General features: G+C 38.1%; 1 protein-coding gene across 7 annotated transcripts in view; it reads right to left on the minus strand.

The window, feature by feature from the left end:
* NSD1 (nuclear receptor binding SET domain protein 1) overlaps window positions 1-18,335 on the minus strand; it is a 145,170-nt gene that overhangs the window by 43,031 nt on the left and 83,804 nt on the right. For all 7 annotated transcript variants that reach the window (XM_043465794.1, XM_043465789.1, XM_043465788.1 and 4 more), the window contains 6 exons: window positions 16,156-16,280; window positions 13,646-13,916; window positions 12,439-12,548; window positions 4,924-4,999; window positions 2,502-2,620; window positions 1,413-1,556 (listed from right to left, as the gene is read on the minus strand). In XM_043465794.1, coding sequence (XP_043321729.1) covers window positions 1,413-1,556; window positions 2,502-2,620; window positions 4,924-4,999; window positions 12,439-12,548; window positions 13,646-13,916; window positions 16,156-16,280 — 845 coding nt within the window. The remainder of the gene's footprint in view (window positions 1-1,412; window positions 1,557-2,501; window positions 2,621-4,923; window positions 5,000-12,438; window positions 12,549-13,645; window positions 13,917-16,155; window positions 16,281-18,335) is intronic.

The following is an 18,335-nucleotide window of genomic DNA, read 5'->3' on the forward strand; positions in this document are numbered from 1 at the left end:
TCTTGGCGGGCTTACGTCTCTGAGGACTAACACCAGGAGCAGGACTGAATATAATCAACACGAGACAAACTGAGTTCAAATTACAGTGGCCATAATAATAATATTTTATACCTGAGTAATTTTATTTTTTAGAAGTTTCAATTAGAAAAAAAGACACTAATGTTTTCAACTTTCTATATGTAAGTTTTAATGCATTTACAAGGGTAAATTAAGACTGTGAAAAGAGAATATAACCAAAACATCCACTTAATTAACTCTATTCCCAAGTAAGATAAAGGCATTTGACATTAAAATGGCATCACATTTCACAGAAAAGCAAGACAACACAGCAGTTAAGGCTCAAAACCCAGTCACTGGCTTCACAAAGTGACTACAAGCAAAGCTATTTAACACCCGGTGCCTCAATTTCCTTATACAGTGTATTAAAAAGCAAAGACATCACTTTGCCAACAAAGGTCCAGCTATGATCTTTCCAGTAGTCATGTATGGATGTGAAAGCTGGACCATAAAGAAGGCTGAGCGCTGAAGAACTGATGCTTTTGAATTATGGTGCCGGAGAAGACTCTTGAGAGTCCCTTGGACTGCAAGGACTCAATCCTACAAAAAAATCTATCCTGAATATTCACTGGAAGTACTGATGCTGAAGCTCCAAAACTGTGACCATTTGATATGAAGAGCTGACTCACTGGAAAAGACCCTGATGCTGGGAAAGAATGAAGGCAAAAAGAGAAGAGGGTGGCAGAGGATGAGATGGTTGGATGGCATCACTGACTAAATGGACATGAATTTGAGCAAACTCTGGAAGACAGTGAAGGATACTGCAGCCTGTGTGCTACAGTTCATGGGGTTGGAAATAGTTGGAGATGATGTGGCAACTGAACAACAAAAATGACGATAATAAAATCTTATGAGATTGTTATGATACCTAAATGATGCAGTATTCAAAAAGTGAATGTAAAAACACTGAACATGTAACAAAAAAAGTGTATGTTTATTAAATAGATAGAAAAATACAAATGGTAGGTTCGCTGAAGTATTAATAACCAGTTAAGCAAACAAAACAGACCAAGAAAATCTCGAAGAGAAAATTCTCCTTGAAAAATTCCTTAGAAACGCAAAGATTCTCACACCATGAGAGGTGCAGCAAAATTACCCCTGGCTGCACAACCACAGATTCACCTCTGCTCTCTCACATCTAACTTTAGGTTATCTACCCAGGGACAACACTATTTCACTTCTCTTTCTGTGGGGAAAGAGCAGAGTTAAAGCCTTAAAGAAGATAAGTGATTCCACTGGAATCATCGCAGAAAATTTTTATTCTAACCATGACTAAGTCATCAAGAGATGGGAGACGACGATTTCTCTTAAAAGATAAGCATGCAATCAAATGCAAGTCGGCAAACATTCTCTACCTGACAGACATTCTCCTTGAGTGCAGCTCCACCTCCTCGTTCCCCCTGCAGTTTTTTAGATGTAGGCATTCCATGGTCGTTTTCTACACCCTCCTCAATAGTCTCCTTGGGGCTTGCAGCTGTCCTGTGTGTCATCAGTTCTCCCTTGCAGAGAAAAAAATAACATCCCACATCTGTATTATTGATGTCTCCGCCATCTGACCCCCTCCCTCTGGGCTGCTATTTGTCTATCCATTAAGCACTTACAGATGTTCAGCCAATCACGCGGGCGGACTGCATGCAATGTTAGTTCTAACCCTGCTGTGATTGGGCGGGTAGTGGGCGCCTCATGCCCTGCCACTAACTGCTCTGAGGCTGTTCCACTGGAACTTTTTGAGCTGTTCCATTTTAAGGTTTCACTAAGGGAGAGAAAACATTCTTAAGTTTATTTGATTACTTATTTGTCCTTCCAAGATCAATATTTCCTAAATAATGCCCACCTTGGGCATTCTATTCATATTGTCCTGGAAAGAAATGCTCTGCACCATAATGTGTGATGCTGACCTGACTTATGCTAATTCTCTCTTAACCTGAATTGCAAAGTGAGGGATAGCATCAATGACTCCAGTGATGCTCTGCAAGGAAATGGATTTAAACCTCTGTTTCCTAAAAGTCACCATTTACAAACACTACTCTAAATTAAGCAGTTGGTGGTTTCAATAAATAAGCAAATGAGTTTTTTCCTTAATTGTAGCAGTCTCAACGTTTAAAGGGCAATATCCAAGTTCATTTGGATAATGTATTTTCTTGGTATTGGTGGTCTCTGGTTTTAGAACAATTTTACTTCATGATGAAACAAGTTATGTATTTCATCTGACATCTAGAGCATGAGGTGTGATCTTTTAAAAAGGTCATGCCCACAGGTACCATATGTGTTTTGACTGACTTCTACTAGAATCGGGTTCTCCTTTTCTCCAGTATTCCTTATCACTACTAGCAGTTTCAATAGAATACTATTTTCAGGTAAACTCAAGGGAAAGAGGGGTATGGACTCTACTGTGAAAAGAAGCTTCACTATGGAAGGTCAAAAGATGAAGAACTGAGTAATACCTCAGAGTTTGGAGTTTCTTTTGATGAGATGTCATTTTTCACTTTTTTACAATGCACCTTGGCTGTAGCATGCCTCTGTCGTTTTCGCTTCCTTGGTTTATCAAACAGCTTGGTGGTGCCTAGGACAGGACAACAGGTGTTACCTGAAGGCTGATCATGTACATGTCTAAGAACTTCTAACCTCGACTAAAGGTACCTCCTAGAATTATGGAATGTCAAGAGTGAAAACCAAACTTAATTTTAATTCTCTGACTTTGTAGATGAGGAAAACAGAGGCAGAGAAAAAGAAAAAAACTTACCCATTAGAATATATGTAGTTGGGGAAGTGGCTGTACACAGACATATATATGTTTGTATATATGAAGTGAAGTCGCTTAGTCGTGTCTGACTCTTTGCGACCCCATGGACTGTAGCCTACCAGGTTCCCTGATCATTAGATTTTCCACGCAGGAGTACTGGAGTAGGTTGCCATTTCCTTCTCCAGAGGATCTTCCCGACCCAGGGATCAAACCCGGGTCTCCCACATTGTAGGCAGACGCTTTACCGTCTGAGCTACCAGGGAAGTATGTACGTATGGGTGTATATGTATGTTCTGTTTCATACAGATTAAACAGTAAATGTACACATTAGAAAAGCAATTTCATTTTATATGATTGATATGAAAGACTTTCTAGTTCCAGAAAGGACTTTCAGATATCTTTCAGATAGGGAGGAAATGCATTTAGTAGTCAGGTAAAGGTAACTAAAACCAGGCCTCCAAGATTAAAGACAATAAAGTATATCATTCTCTAACTTAAGGATTAAGATAAAAAGTTGAAATACATAAGATGGGGCTTACAGGAGGAGAGAAGAACACCTCCCTCTCCCAACCAATACATCTATCAGCCAAAAGGATATATTCATGCAGCGGCATTATAACCTTAAAACATCCAACAGTATAAAATAAAATAAATGCCTAGTCTGACGTATTTAGAAAATGTTCTAGACTCTCCTTCAATTTATATTATATATATTTCAACTTTCTGTTACAAAAACATTAGGAGGACTCTAAAGAGGTATTTTGTAAAATGTTCCTGGATATTTAGACTAGATATCAACATGAAGGTTGGACTTTGGAAGACCGCTTTAGGGTTCTCTTCTTGAACTGCCAGATCGAGATGGAGAAGCTCTGCCATCAAAGCAGCCGACAGACTAAGACTAAACAGGAAGAGTCAGTATGGTGGCAGAATAAAGGTCCAAATTTCTCACAAATTAAAACACTTAGATGAAACTTATAAAGGATTAAGTACAGGCATTAGGTTTTACAAAAAGCTGAAGTACAAGTGTATATGGAAAGAGCTGATATCATTTTGAAAGTACTTTTTGTTTTAAATCAAACAAATTTACCACCCTATATTATAATTGCATACAGGGTTAAAATAAGTTAATATACTGCTAAATTTACTTGCTGACAAACTTAATGATCACAGATCACATTTACAGAAGTGTACATTGAAGACCACAAAAAATACAACCTCCCCTTAATACCTTTTGCTGATAGACCGTATCTGATGCAGTGTGTTCAAATATAGGCTAATATTTCAGGAATGACACATTAATACATGGCACTGGCAGACAACATGATCAAAGGGGTAGAAAAAATTCAAATGGAGAAAAAAGAAAATACAGAGTGGATAACGAGACTAGTGTGGCAATAAATTTGGTCAGATTTGAATATCCCAACTCTGCCAATCTCTTTCATCTTCATGTTTCTTCTATAAATACGGATAATATAGGTAACATCCCAATTCTTGCAATGCTTCAGACTGATTAAAGGTAACAGTCCATAAGCAAAGAACCTAGTAGATACTATAACTATTATTATTTCATCTGTTATTGAATGAAGCACTGTCAATTCTTCCTGTGGGCAGAAACAAGCTGACTAAACAGAAGTTCCAGGAAATAGATTTAAATTTAATCCAGAAGATTTCCAAGGCCTTAGGATGCAACTATAATAGACTAGGATCAAATGTTTAAACTCTTCTCTGACCAAGATCACAGGTGTGATAAAAGAATAAAAGACTATGAAAGACTTAAGATGATTTGCAATTTCCCCTTAACTCAAATTCTCTATTTCTATTCTACAGAAATAAAAACTGAATCAAAGCCAAGAAAGTAATGAATGATGCAGTATAGAGAATTATCTAATAAGAAAAGGAACTGATTTTTCTCTGCTGTTCCTAACATTTCCTTAACACTAATATAATTCTAATAACATTTAACTAAATTCAGCATAAAGATGGAAATGAATCAATACAATTTCCTAGTGTTATTTGAAGTACATATTGAGCAAACAAGTCTTAGAACTTGCAATCTCACTCTTCTCATTAGCCAACTTCACAGTTATTTTTGTAATACATTTTTAAAATCTCAAGATACTCACCTCCACCAAACTCTTTAGAACGAGGTGCAGCACATGATTCACTAATGTCATTCTCCAAGTGACCAGCATCATAACACTGTAAATAAGTAAAATGCATTATGCTTTACACGGGAGTAGAAATTAAACCTTTACATTATGTGCCAAAAGTTGGACTGCCTATTGACATAGATATAGAATCTTAGCTATTTTTGACAATTAAAGGAACAGTACAATAATAAAGAAAACTTTGTGAGGGAAAGCATCAGATTTTTTTAATGCTCTGAAACTCAAGAACACCACATGGGGCAGACAGGGATTGGGCAGGCCGCAGGGGATGCACACACACAGGACACTGGCTTACTCAGAGATTTCCAGTGTATAGAGCATATAGAAGAACACTGTTCTCACTGAAGTGGGAGTGAAAAAGTATGTACTCATATACCCACCAGCTCAATTCTATTCCATGCCACCCTGTATTTAAAATCTACCTTCCTAATATTATACTTACACCCACTGGATTTTACAGAGATTTACTTACTTAGTGAAATCTAAACATAAAAAGTTTGTATCATGGAAAGTCCTTCTAATTCAAGTTGCTGTACATTAAGAAATATAAATTAAAACAACACAGAAACTAAAAACAAAACACTTAAAATATTGTGAATTCCCTGGCAGCCTAGTGGTTGGGACTCCACGCTTTCACTGCCAAGGGTCCCTGGTCGGGGAACTATTAATAGGATTTCGCAAGCCATGCAGCACGGCCAAAAAAAAAAAAACCAACCTTAAACATCAAGAATAATTTACTACACATTTTATTCCCCTACTACTAATGCCTGTATCAATTAGTTCTATTCCAAGAAAATGTCTTCTCCTACAAGAATAATATTCTTCATAATGACTGTAAAAATTTAGTGGCCACAAAAACAAATTTAACAGATACTATTCTTGCCATGAAGTTCCCAGAGTTTGAGGTCAAAACAATATAAAATGCAGCTATGAATTTCTCAACGCTTGTTATATACATTAATAAACTATAAGAATATAACTTTCCTCATGTTCAGTGTGAATCAGTCTTATAAAGTCAAATAAAATCAAAGAGCTAATGTTAGGTATCTAGTTAAAAGGAACAAAATACGAGTAGAGAAACACACAAGATAGATTACATAATTTAAAGAAAACTACCATTTATATTACTGTGATAACTAATTCATACTTCGTTGTTTAACACTAACCCAAAAGTTGGACAAAAATAATCAGAATGTTCCCAAAACTATATACAGAGAACAATACAGAAAATATTCTCATGTCTGATATCAACAACTTTGTCTAAGTTAAAATAGAAATAACAAGGTACATACACACAAGTCACACTATGTGAATAAAAATCCATCTGCTCTGCTTATAATAAAAAAGACCACAGAACTCTGTAAGTGCCTTGGAGGGTACATGAAAGAGTCCATTAACTTATTTATGTGTAGCCTGGTGTAGATATGTATTAAGTCAGTGCACTCTTAAGGTACCAATACCTCAACAGACTACCTCTTTCTCTGAGCCACCGACTGATCCATTTATAGGAAAGATGTGGCCTGCCTGTTAACCCATGATGTAGTCCCAAGATTGAGCTGAATCATGGTTTCAACCTGATGGTTTCAAAATACAGTTTGGAGTAGCCAGGAATTTAACTGTGAAGTTAACTAGGTCAGACAGTAGAACTGACTTAGAGGTTACTTTTCTCCACAGTTTGGGTCTAGCCATCGCCACCAATTTTAGTTTTCACTTGTTCTAGCACCAAATCTGATTCCCATCTCCCTACCAAAAAAACCAAAAATTCAACAGTGACAGGGTCATTAATTACATTTAATGCTTAAAGAAACCAAAAATATGAAAGAGAACTGGATAGCAATAGAAGTTTTTAACTAATGGTACTAAAACAATTGGATATGCACTTCAAAACTCCATCTCAAAAAATGAAGATCTACCCTGGAGAAGGAAATGGCAACCCAGTCCAGTATTCCTGCCTGGGAAATCCCAAGGAGACAGGAGCCTGGTGGGCTACAGTGCATGGTGTCGCAAAGAGTTGGACATGACTTTGGGAATAAACAACAACAACTTCAAACAAAATTACCTCATGGGCTTCACTTCCAAAGTGGGATTTTTGGATGCTAAGGGTCAGCTACCTTCTGACCCTGTGTGAGTGGCTTGTACCTCCTCAATCAACAGGTTATCATCTGTATATTCTTTTTTTATTTTTGGGCTTTAAATCTCTTTTTTTAATTAATTTTTTTATTGAAGTATAGTTGATTTACAATGTTGTATTAATTTCAGGTGTATAGCAAAGTGATTTAGTTGTATATAACACACAACTTTTTTCAGAATCTTTTCCCTTATAGGTTATTAGTAATACATATTTGAGTTGAGTTCCTTGTGCTATACAATAGGTCTTTGTTGGTTGTCTATCTTATATATGGTAGTGTGTATATGTTAATAGCAAACTCCTAATTTATCCCTCCCCCTCCTTTCCCCTTTGGTAACTACAAGTTTATTTTCTTTGTCTCTGAGTCTGTTTATTTTTTATATGTTCATTTGTATCATTTTTTTAGATTCCACATATAAGTGATATCATATGATATTTGTCCTTCTCTGGCTTACTTCACTTAGTATCATCATCTCTAGGTCCAAGCATGTAGCTGCAAATCGCATTGTTTCATTCTATAATCTGCATAGTTTTCATTCAACACACTAGCTCCAGCTTCTCAATACATCTGGAGGAGCTCAGGCAAAACAATGCAGACACTTACTGGTGTGGGGCTGAAAGAATCAAAGCGGACCCTGGGGTCTGAGTTAAAGTGACCACTGACCCAGATAAGGACTCCTCCTCCAGGCATCATGTTGCTGGTCAATGGAGGTCCCCAGGATCTCCTTCATTCTTATTCAAACTATAAAGATGAATCCCCGAACCTTCCCCTGAGACCATGTGTATGAGTGTGAGTGAGTGAAGGAGTGAATATATGACATCAGAAGGAGATGACTGTCTTAGCCTCTCAGAGCAGGACATGCTGAGCTCAGGTAGAAGAATTTCAAAAAGACCGTGTCCCCATTTTGATCATTGATGGCACCCGCTCTGCCTTCCTTGGAACTGGACAAGCCTGAAAGTCCTACCGCAATGGAACCTCCAACTTTTATCGGTCTTTCACTCTGGACAAGACATTGAACAGCATGAGGGCTACCAGTTTTCCTGGGGCTTCCCCCCAGATCTCCTCAGAGGCCTGTTGACCCAGAGGACAGCACCGAGCATGCCCAGGAGCAGGGGTACCTTCAGGAAGACCAGGAGCAGGAAGTGGATGCTGCCCAGCAGGGACCTGTGGGGGACACGGTGACAGGAAATGAGTTGCCTCCCAGGCCCTCTCCTCCCAGCTCTCTGGGTGCCTGGGTCCTGGTTCCAATAACCTACATGAGGGTCGGCCTGGGACCCTACGGTGATAATGGACTTCACACCCCCAGACTCTCCTTCTTCATTTCTCACTGTTCTTACCCTTGCTGCTCTACTGACCAGGAAAGGACTAGTGTCCTCATAAGAAGAAGAGCTTAGAACATAGACACACACAAACGGGAAACCACGTGACGCCATGGGGAGGAAGACGGATGTCTACAAGCTAAGGTGAGAGACCTTAAAAGAAAGGAATTCTGCTGAAACCTTGATCGCAGACTCTGGCCTCCAGAGTTGTGCAAAAATTAACGTTGTGTAAGCCGCCTGGCCTGTGTTGCTTTGTCATGGCAGCCAAACTAATACAAGTATCATCTCTTATTCTTCACTCTTCACAGAAATTTATTGAATAAAGTCATTAATCAATTAATTTTTTTTACAAAATGAAAGTCTACACATAAAATCAAAATCATAAAATCCCTAAAGAAATCACAAGTACATCTTTGTGTCGATGTGGTAAGCAAAGATTTCTTGAAATAAACACAAAATATAAATCATAAAAAAACCTATAAAATTCCTTGTCATGAAAGATACAACTTAAAAATAAGCAGGCAACCATCAGATTGGGAAAAAATATTTATAGTATATATACCTGACAACAGACTCATATACCAAATACAAAAAGTACTCCTAAAAAGGCAATCATAAAAAAGCTGAACAGCCCAACCAAAAATATGTGTGCTTGAATAGTTGCTTGATAAGATATAGGAATGATCAACAAGCACATAAAAAGGGGCTCAAAATCATTAGTCATTAGAGAATACAAATTAAAACCATAATTAGGTATCATTTCATATCCACTAGAATGGCTAAACTTAAAATGACCAGTAAACAAAATGCTATTAAAGATGTGGAGCAACTAGAACTTTGATATACCGCTGGTGGGAATGTGAAGTTGTACAAGCACTTTGGAGAAGTGTTTGGCATTTTCTTTAAAAGGAAAACATTGATGAGCCAGCAATCCCAACCCTAAGTATTTACAACACCAAGAAAAATGAAAATATGTGTACACAAAAAGACTCTGAGTATATTCATACCAGCCTTATGATTAATAGCCCCAAAATGAAAACACAAATGTGCCTCAACAGGAAAAAAGACAAGTAAACTGTACTTGAACTACTACTCAGCAATAAAAGGAAATGAACTACTAAAATAGCAACTTTGTGGATGGATCTCAAATAAACATGTTGAATAAAAGTAGCCAGCTAACAAAAACAAAACAAAATATATGACATTTAAGAACAAGCAAAACTGGATTTCTCTGATGGTCTGGTGGTTAAGAATCTGCCTGCCAATGTAGGGGACACAAGTTCGATCCCTGCTCCAGAAAGATTCCACAGGCCACGAGGCAACAAGGCCCGTTTGCGACAACTATTGAGGCTGCAATTTGCAACTACGCAAGTCTATGCATTCGAGAGCTCACATTCTGCAACAAGAGAAGCCATCACAAGATGTCTGCACACCACAACCAGAGAAAGCCCACCTGCAGCAATGATGACCCAGCACAAGCAAAACTTAAAAAAAAGAAAGAACAAGCAAAACTAATCTATGGTAACAGAAGTTAGAAAGTTTTGCCTCTGGAAGAGATGAGAATGGATAATTAATGAAAGGGGGCACAAGAGAACTTCTTGGGGTAATGGATTTATATAGCATACTTAGGCTGGCTGGTACTTACATGGTATATACAACTGTCTATCAACGGACATCAAACAATTAAGATCTGTGCATTTTATTGGTGTAAATTAAATCTCAACTTAAGAAGAGTTCTGGGACACATTCGCCTATTAAAATTAAGTGTATCAAAAAAAAAAAATAAAATTAAGTGTATCAACTAAATCGGCATCCAAGGTGGAGTGGTGGTAAAAAGAGTCCACCTGGAAATGCAGGAGAACACTGGTTCGATCCCTGGGTCAGGAAGATCCCCTCAAGTAGAAAATGGCAACTCACTCCAGTACTCTTGCCTGGGAAATCCGATGGACAGAGGAGCCTGGCGGGCTACAGTCCATGGGGCCACAAAGAGAAGGACGCAACTGAGCAAGTGAGCACACACACGCATCAACTAAACCATGTGTTTTCTGCCCCCTGGAGTGGAAGTGAGGACTCTCTTAACCACTGGACAGCCAAGGGAAGTTCCAACTAAATCATGCTTTTTATCCTCTTAAATTTCAGATTAGAAACCTGCATTGGACAGAGCAAGCTTACACAGATTAACTTTTTAAAAATATAATTTTAAAGGTTACACTCCATTTACAGTTATTATAAAACAAATTAACACTATTTTTTAAGTAACACAATCTCAAAACCTCAAAACTAAGGATTCGAATTTCACCTTACTTCTTCAAATCATTAACTTACGTATGTCAATTATAGCTCCATAGAGCTTCCCAGAAGGCAGTAGTGGTAAAGAACCTGCCTATCAAGGCATGAGACTTAAGAGACACAGGTTCAATCCCTGGAGAAGGAAATGGTAACCCACTCCAGGATTGCCGCTTGGAGAATCCCATGGACAGAGGAACCTGGCGGGCTGCATTGCACAGGGTCACACAGTTGGACACGACTGAAGCAGCTTAGCACAAAACGGGAGGAGGGGATCATTCACTTAACTCGCCTAAATTCTTACTTTCTTTTGATATTTGCAGTGCCTCACTTCTGGCAGTAACACAACAGGCCTCCCATGACTCACCCATTAAATCTATCATCTGATTGCAAAAGTCACTTCCATGCTCAACTGAATCCCAGTTTCCCTGGCCCTTTTCCAACAATCTTGCAAAGTGGCTATGATCTGAATAATACAAGCCAGGAGGGAAAGCACTGCAGGAAATGTTCTCAGCCTTACTAGAGTATAAGGAACAACGAGAGGATAGTGAGTTGGAGACATATTGTCACTGAAGGTTGCACAGACTGCAGAGAAAGTGCACAGGGCAGGAGATGAACCTAAGAAACACTGAAAAGTCCATGTCATAAGACTGTTTTGAGAAGAAAAACTAAAGTACATAAAATGGCTTTTTAAATAATATATTAATAAAAACACAAATAAAATTTACATTTACTGGTGGGTGACTAACAAAAACAAGGGGACTTAATATAGGATTAAAGATTAGAAGTTTGCCAGGGCTAAGAAAAGAATTCCAGAAACTAAATTTACTTATGACTTGATTACAATCTTATATTTTTTCTTTAAGGAAAAAGAATTTTTAAAAACAGGAAATCTGGGGGTCTCTCTGGTGGTCCAGTGGTTAAGAATCTGCCTTGCAGTGCAGGGGATGCAAGTTTGATTTCTGGTCAGAGAACTAAGATCCTACCTGCCACAGAGCAATGGACGCCACAAGCGCTGAGCCCAAGTGCAAACACTAGAGAGTCTGTCCACCATAATGAAAGGTCCTGTGTGCCACAACTATTTTAAGACCCAATGCAACCAAATAAATATATATAAATTTAAAAACAGGACATCTGTGCACCCTACAACTGAAACTTTAAAGTATACTTATTCCTCAAATACAAAGAGAATAGGCTATATCCTAAGGAATCAATATCCAGTTATCATCCATTATAGAATTAGAAAATAATTTTCTATTTCTAACTACTATAGAATTATGCCTTCTTGGCTAATGGGAACCAAGTTCGCAAAACTGAAAATGAAATGTTTCTGCCTGGATTATAGTTAACAGAGTCTTTTCTGAGGTATTACACAGACAGTGAGTGCAATGGCATTAACTTACAGTGGCTTGCAGAGACAGAAGTGAAGTAGAAATCAGGTAAGAGGTTTTGAGCCCAGAAAAGAAATTACAACAAATGCAAACTTTACTCAATTGTAAAGGCTTTTTTCATTTTCATTTGAAAAGAAAATCTAAAATCAACTGATACATATGTCCATACAAATGCAAAATGGTCTCTTAATGTAGAATCTCTCAGATCAACCATATATATTCTGACATTCTAGAATTTCTATGTACATGTGCATTGATGTTATAGGTATTACTAAAAGATTTGTTTTTAAAATCCCCTATTTCCTGGATGCAACCCTAGTTTAGAATTGACTAAAATTAACATACCTTTTTTGTAAGGCCAAGATCCCCTTTCTTGGGCATAAATCCAGGGTCTAAATCATTGGATTCAAGAAGTTTCTTGGTTGGTTTTCTCTGACGCTTACTTTCATAATTTCCTGAAATGCATGTATCTTTTCATTAGATGATTTAGAAACTGGGCACAAGCTGATTTTTTAAAAAACCTATATATCATGCAAAAATTAGTCATCCTATTTTTTTGTTTTTCTCATGATACTCTGGGAAGAGATGGGGTAAAAATTTATTTATTCTAAAATATTAGTTAATGTAAAACAAAATAAGAAAATAGTTCCGAATATAGACACAAACTAATGTGAGGCTGTTGTTATGTCAATGTGTGTGTGTATACACTGTGTGTGTCTGTGTGTATGTGTGTGTGTGTGTGTGTGTGTGTGTGTGTGTGTATACATACATATATGCTTTTTAAATCACAAATGAACTAAGAGAGAAATTGAAAGGGCAGGACTGCCTTTAGAGCAATCAACTGGTGGTAAGAAAAAAAGGAGAAGTGAATTCAACAGAGCCAGAATTCTGGGCATATGGACCAAGAGTAGAACTTTTGTTTTGTTCCTAAATAAGTAAAAACAACTTACTTACTTTATAGGACTGCTCTTAAGAATTATATAAAACAGCCAAATAACCATCTTTATTATTCTTTTTGATGTCTTATTTGATTCTGCACAACTGGATACCCTTCTAAAGAATAACATCAGAAGCAATTGTTGGGAATTTAAGAAAGTCACATGCAGAATTTTCGTTGGCTGACTACAATCCTCAATAGTCAGTATTATAAAATTAAAAACAACTTCCCAAGTAACACAAAGATTGGTAAAATCAGTATCTGAAGTATAATTTTTATGTGTTTACTCAACTTGTATGCAGTGCTCTTCCCCCAAATCCTAGTCTGAGTGCTGACTGACACTGTGGTTGATCAACAATTACGAAGAGCAGTAAGTGTAAGGAGCCTAGTGTTTTGGTTTTTTTTTTTCTTTTTTTAATTTGTCTTCCTGCCAGTACACCACCAATTTATGATCAGTAACTGTATCCATTAGCCAGTACTATAAGGATTTCCCAGGATCAAAATGGATAGCTTGTTGTACACAGATACACTACTGGCTTTCCATCAAAACATACTAAAATATCCTGCGTCCTCTAAGTATACCCACTTCCATACTGAGACCCATCCCCATCTTACCTGGTGCTTTAACTAGCAATTCCTCAGACTCAAGGGCAGGCCGTGGAGAGACTTCCGGAGCCACAGGCACAGATAAGGTCAGCTGTGGCAACTCAGCATGTCCACCTCCAAGTTCTGACTGAGCCAAGGGCCCTTCCAAAAATGGAGCCTCCCTTTCAAGAACTGGAGGCTCTTCTTTGGTTGAAATCAAAGAATTCTCATCCACCTGTTTGTTCTGAGCACTAGATCGACATCGGGCTAAAAGGCTTTCCTCTTCACAGCGGGAACTTACCTACGAATAAAAGATAAACAGGCAATCCATAGGCCAAAATTGTTGTGATTCAAGTGTTATAAAGAATATTGCACTTATAAAGGAATGAAATTCTGACACATTCTACAAACGGAAGAAACCTGAAGACATAACACTAACTGAAATGAGCAGACACAAAATGACAAATACTGTATGATTTCACTTATATGAGGTACCTAGAATAGGAAAATTCACAGAGACAAAAGAATAGAATGGTGGTTGCCAGGGGTTAAAGAAAGGGGGAAGTGGAAACACTTTAACAGGTACTGAGTTTCAGTTTGGGAACATGAAAAAGTTCCAAAGACAATGATGGCATACTTAATGCCACAGAATTTTACACTTAAAAAATGGTCAGGGACTTCCCTGGTGGCACAGTTGGATAAGAATCTACCAGTGCAGGAGACACGGGTTCAATCCCAGATCTGGGAAGATTCCACATGACACAGAGCAACTAAGCCCACCCGACAACACTACTGAGCCCGTGTCTTAGAGACCGCACACTGCAACTACTGAAGCTGGCCTGCCCAGAGCCTAAGCTGGACAAGACAAGCTACCACAGTGAGAAGGCTCTGCACCACAATGACGCGCACCCCCTACTGGCCACGGCGAGAGAAAGCCCACGTGCAGCCAAAAGAGCCAGTATAGCCAAAACCAGATAAAAACTGGGAGGAAAAAGGGTTAAAATGATCCATTTTATGTTATATATATATATGTATATATATATATTTCACTATAATTCTTAAAGGGTAAAAATGTCATTGACAGATACAACAAAAACGACAAAATCATCTCAGGAATGACAGAATGATCTCAGTTCATTTCCAAAGCAAATCATTCAACATCACAGTGACTAAGAAACACTAAAGCTATAAAAATTCATTAAGGCCATAGTGATGATCTAAAAAAAGAAAAAAAAAGATTCCCTAAAGTGAAAGTGTTAGTTTCTCAGCCGTGTCCAACTCTTTGAGACCCCATGGACTATAGCCCACCAGGCTCCTGTCCATGTAATTCTCCTGGCAAAGATACTGGAGTGGGTTGGCCATTTCCTTCTCCAAAAGATTTCCTAATGTGTCATCAATAAAAGCAGCTAATAATAAACTTCCAGTGTTGAATTGATACATTAATGGCAAAGAAATATACCCATTTCTATACTATAAAATGAGAGACTGCCAGATAATATAAGCAGAAGAAATAATAAAATCTGAAAGTCTTCATTTTGTAATCTCAAATGAAATTATTGATATAGACAAGGAATTATAAATGATTTAAAAAAATCAGGGAAATAACTGATGGGAAACATTGGAGTCAAACTGGAGTCAAATTAATTATACATGTACTGTTGCTTGATCCAAAGAGGTGACCCATAACTCAAACCAGAGAGATCAGTTAATCACCATTTTGAGCTAGTGGAGGTTAAATACTTTCCAATGTCATGCAACAGCTATGATGTAATCTAGCCAAAATGTTTAACTTGAATCTATCAAAATGTCAGTTAAAACTACCACTTAAAAAAAAAAAAAAAAACTACCACTTAATAGGGAACCTAGAAGCAACTGCAAATTGAGAAGGCAGATACTCTTAATATGTCTCTCTCATCACTTACATAGGGTCATGAAAGCGGGGGACTGTCCTGGATTTAAGGTGATTTAAGAAATACAACAACAAGATATAGTGTAGTCCTGGACTGGATCTTGTTTCAGATAAATTAAATGTAAAGGTTAGGAAATAACTGGGGAAATCTGAACAAGGATTTGTTATTAGATTTTTAGAGGTGCATGTTGCCTAGGGAAACAGAGTCAAAATATCTCTAATTTATTTTAAAATACTTTGTTTCAAGGAATTCAAGCGAAAAATAAAGCAAATAAGTACTGTAACATTTGTTGATAGAATCAGGATCAAGCTATTATTTTTATATTATTTGTATTATTTTTTACTAAATATTTTATCATAGTAATACTCCTAAATCATTAAAACTGTTTCAAAAGCAAAAGGGGAAAATATATACACACACACTATATACACATAGTATGTAGAATCATTTATACATTTTCTGTATAACTAGTATATGCTAAATACTATGCCAGAAACTGGAAATAAAAACTAAAAAACAAGATTCCAGTTAAGGAAACCATTGTCCTGTGAAGATAAAATATGACATTGAAGGCAAAATTGCAGTATCCTAAAAGGACTGATAAAAGATTGCTGAAATGTTGGAATATACCTTGTGCACCTGTTCCTGTGTCTTCTTTTGTTTTTTCTTAGGAGCAAATATCTGATCATATTCTTCGGTATATTCCAGAAGCCACTTGCTTGGCTTCCTAAGGCGCTTCTTCTCTGACCGCACAGCTAAAAGAGGAGGGACAAGTTCAGCACTGAACAAAAAGTTACAGAGAAACCCAGTGTTTTCACACAACCATCTCTGCCTTCCCAAGGGAACAGAAACAGGAAATTCACAAAAAACACCATGCTTTAAGCTCCAAGAGGGTGAAAATGATTTGCTATGGTTTATCCTATGCAAACATTGGGAGGAAGGAAGACCTTTGTTGCTCTATCCACAGATACCGCCCACCTAATCCTAAGGAAATTCAACTGAAACTAGTCCTATAGCGGCTTCCCTGGTGGCCCAGATGGTAAAGAATCCACCTGCAATGCGGGAGACCTGGGTTTGATCCCTGGGTCAGGAAGATTCCCTGGAGGAGGGCATGCCCACCTACTCCAGTACTCTTGCCTGGAGAATCCCAGGGACAGAGGAGCCTGGCAGGCTACAGTCCATGGGGTCACAAAGAGTAGGACACGACTGAGCAAGTAAGCACAGCACGGCACACAGTGTCCCAGTGACAGAGCTAATAATACAGTACAGATTCTAAGTCAGGCAAATTCATAAAGAACACCACCCAGCATCTCTCTTAAGGGGGTTCCCGGGTAGTTCAATGGTAAAGAATCCGCCTGCCAATGCAGGAGACATGGGTTTGATCCCTGGGTTGGGAAGATCCCCTGAAGAAGGAAGTGGCAACCCACTCCAGTGTTCTTGCCTGTGAAATCCCATGGACAGAGGAGCCTGGTGGGCTACAGTCCATAGAGTTACAAAAGAGTCACACAACTTAGTGACTAAACAACAACTTCTCTCTGGATTATGCAGATTAGATGAATATCCAGATAGAATATTTACCCAATCAGTACTACAACATGAATTTCAAAAGCATTTCACACATACTTTCTATCACGGTTGTGATGAGTTTTTCACTTTGGAAACATCAAAAAAATAGTTATCTGTATACCATGAAATGTATGCCAATATAACATTTAAAAATGTATGGCATGGACCCCGACAGAAAAGATAAGATATAGAATTTTGGGTATCTGCTTTAAAAAAAAAACTCTTGCCATGTTTTATAACCAAAATATCAATGTACCATACCATTTCTCTTTGAATTAACAGAGAAACAAGTATCTATTATAATTTCCCTATAAAACTTTATCCTAGTCTTTTTTTTAATAATATACTTTTTTTAATATACTTAACATGTTGTAATCACTTTACTTTTCATACTGCAGAGGATGAGACAGTTAGACAGCATCACTGACTCAATGGACATGAATTTGCACAAATTTGGGGAGATCGTGAAGGACAGCAAAGCCTGGTATGCTGCAGTCCACGGGGTGGCAAAGGGTCAGATGTGACTTAGCAACTGAACAACAAGAAGAATCATTTTACTATACTGTAAACTCTTTGGGAGCAGGGGCTAATGCCTACAGAATGCTGGATACAATCTACTCAAGAGGCCAGGAGTACTTCATAATATGGTGACTTCAGAGAACGTTATTCCTGCCTCATTTTAATGTGGCAATATGTGTGTTCTCTCAATAAAACAAACACAAAAGAAAAGGTCACAGGGTTCAGCAAGCATTGGGGCAAACTAGGGTAAAGCACCCAGGGCAGTCAGCATGGGGGACCGAGACACTGGCAAAACAAAAAGAGGGCAAGCGTTGGAAAGCAGGAACCAGGCAAGCAGAGCCATCCGTATCTGAGGCGCGCGTGCCCAGGTGCTAGGTGCACAGAATATAAGGTCCCCAAGACATAGAAAGTCATAAAGTAGGGGTGTTTTAGGCATGGAGCACCCTGGATGTGGGATTTTTCTGGCAGGTGCAGAGAAAGATGAGGTGCCCAGAATGCACAGGACATGGGGTATGAAGGCACGCTTGTTGTGGAGTCCCCGAGTGCAAGGTAGGATGTTCAAAGTGAGGAACACACTGGGAATAAGAAACATGACATCAGGGACACGGGTGATGCTGGGCACGCTGCCAAAATGAGTAAAATATTGCTACATGCCACAATATTAATAATCCACAGAAACATTATATTAAATGAAAAAACCAAGACAAAAAGATCATGCATTGTAT

This window comes from Cervus canadensis, chromosome 4, assembly GCF_019320065.1.
Source record: "Cervus canadensis isolate Bull #8, Minnesota chromosome 4, ASM1932006v1, whole genome shotgun sequence".
In the NCBI taxonomy this organism is placed as follows: domain Eukaryota; kingdom Metazoa; phylum Chordata; class Mammalia; order Artiodactyla; family Cervidae; genus Cervus; species Cervus canadensis.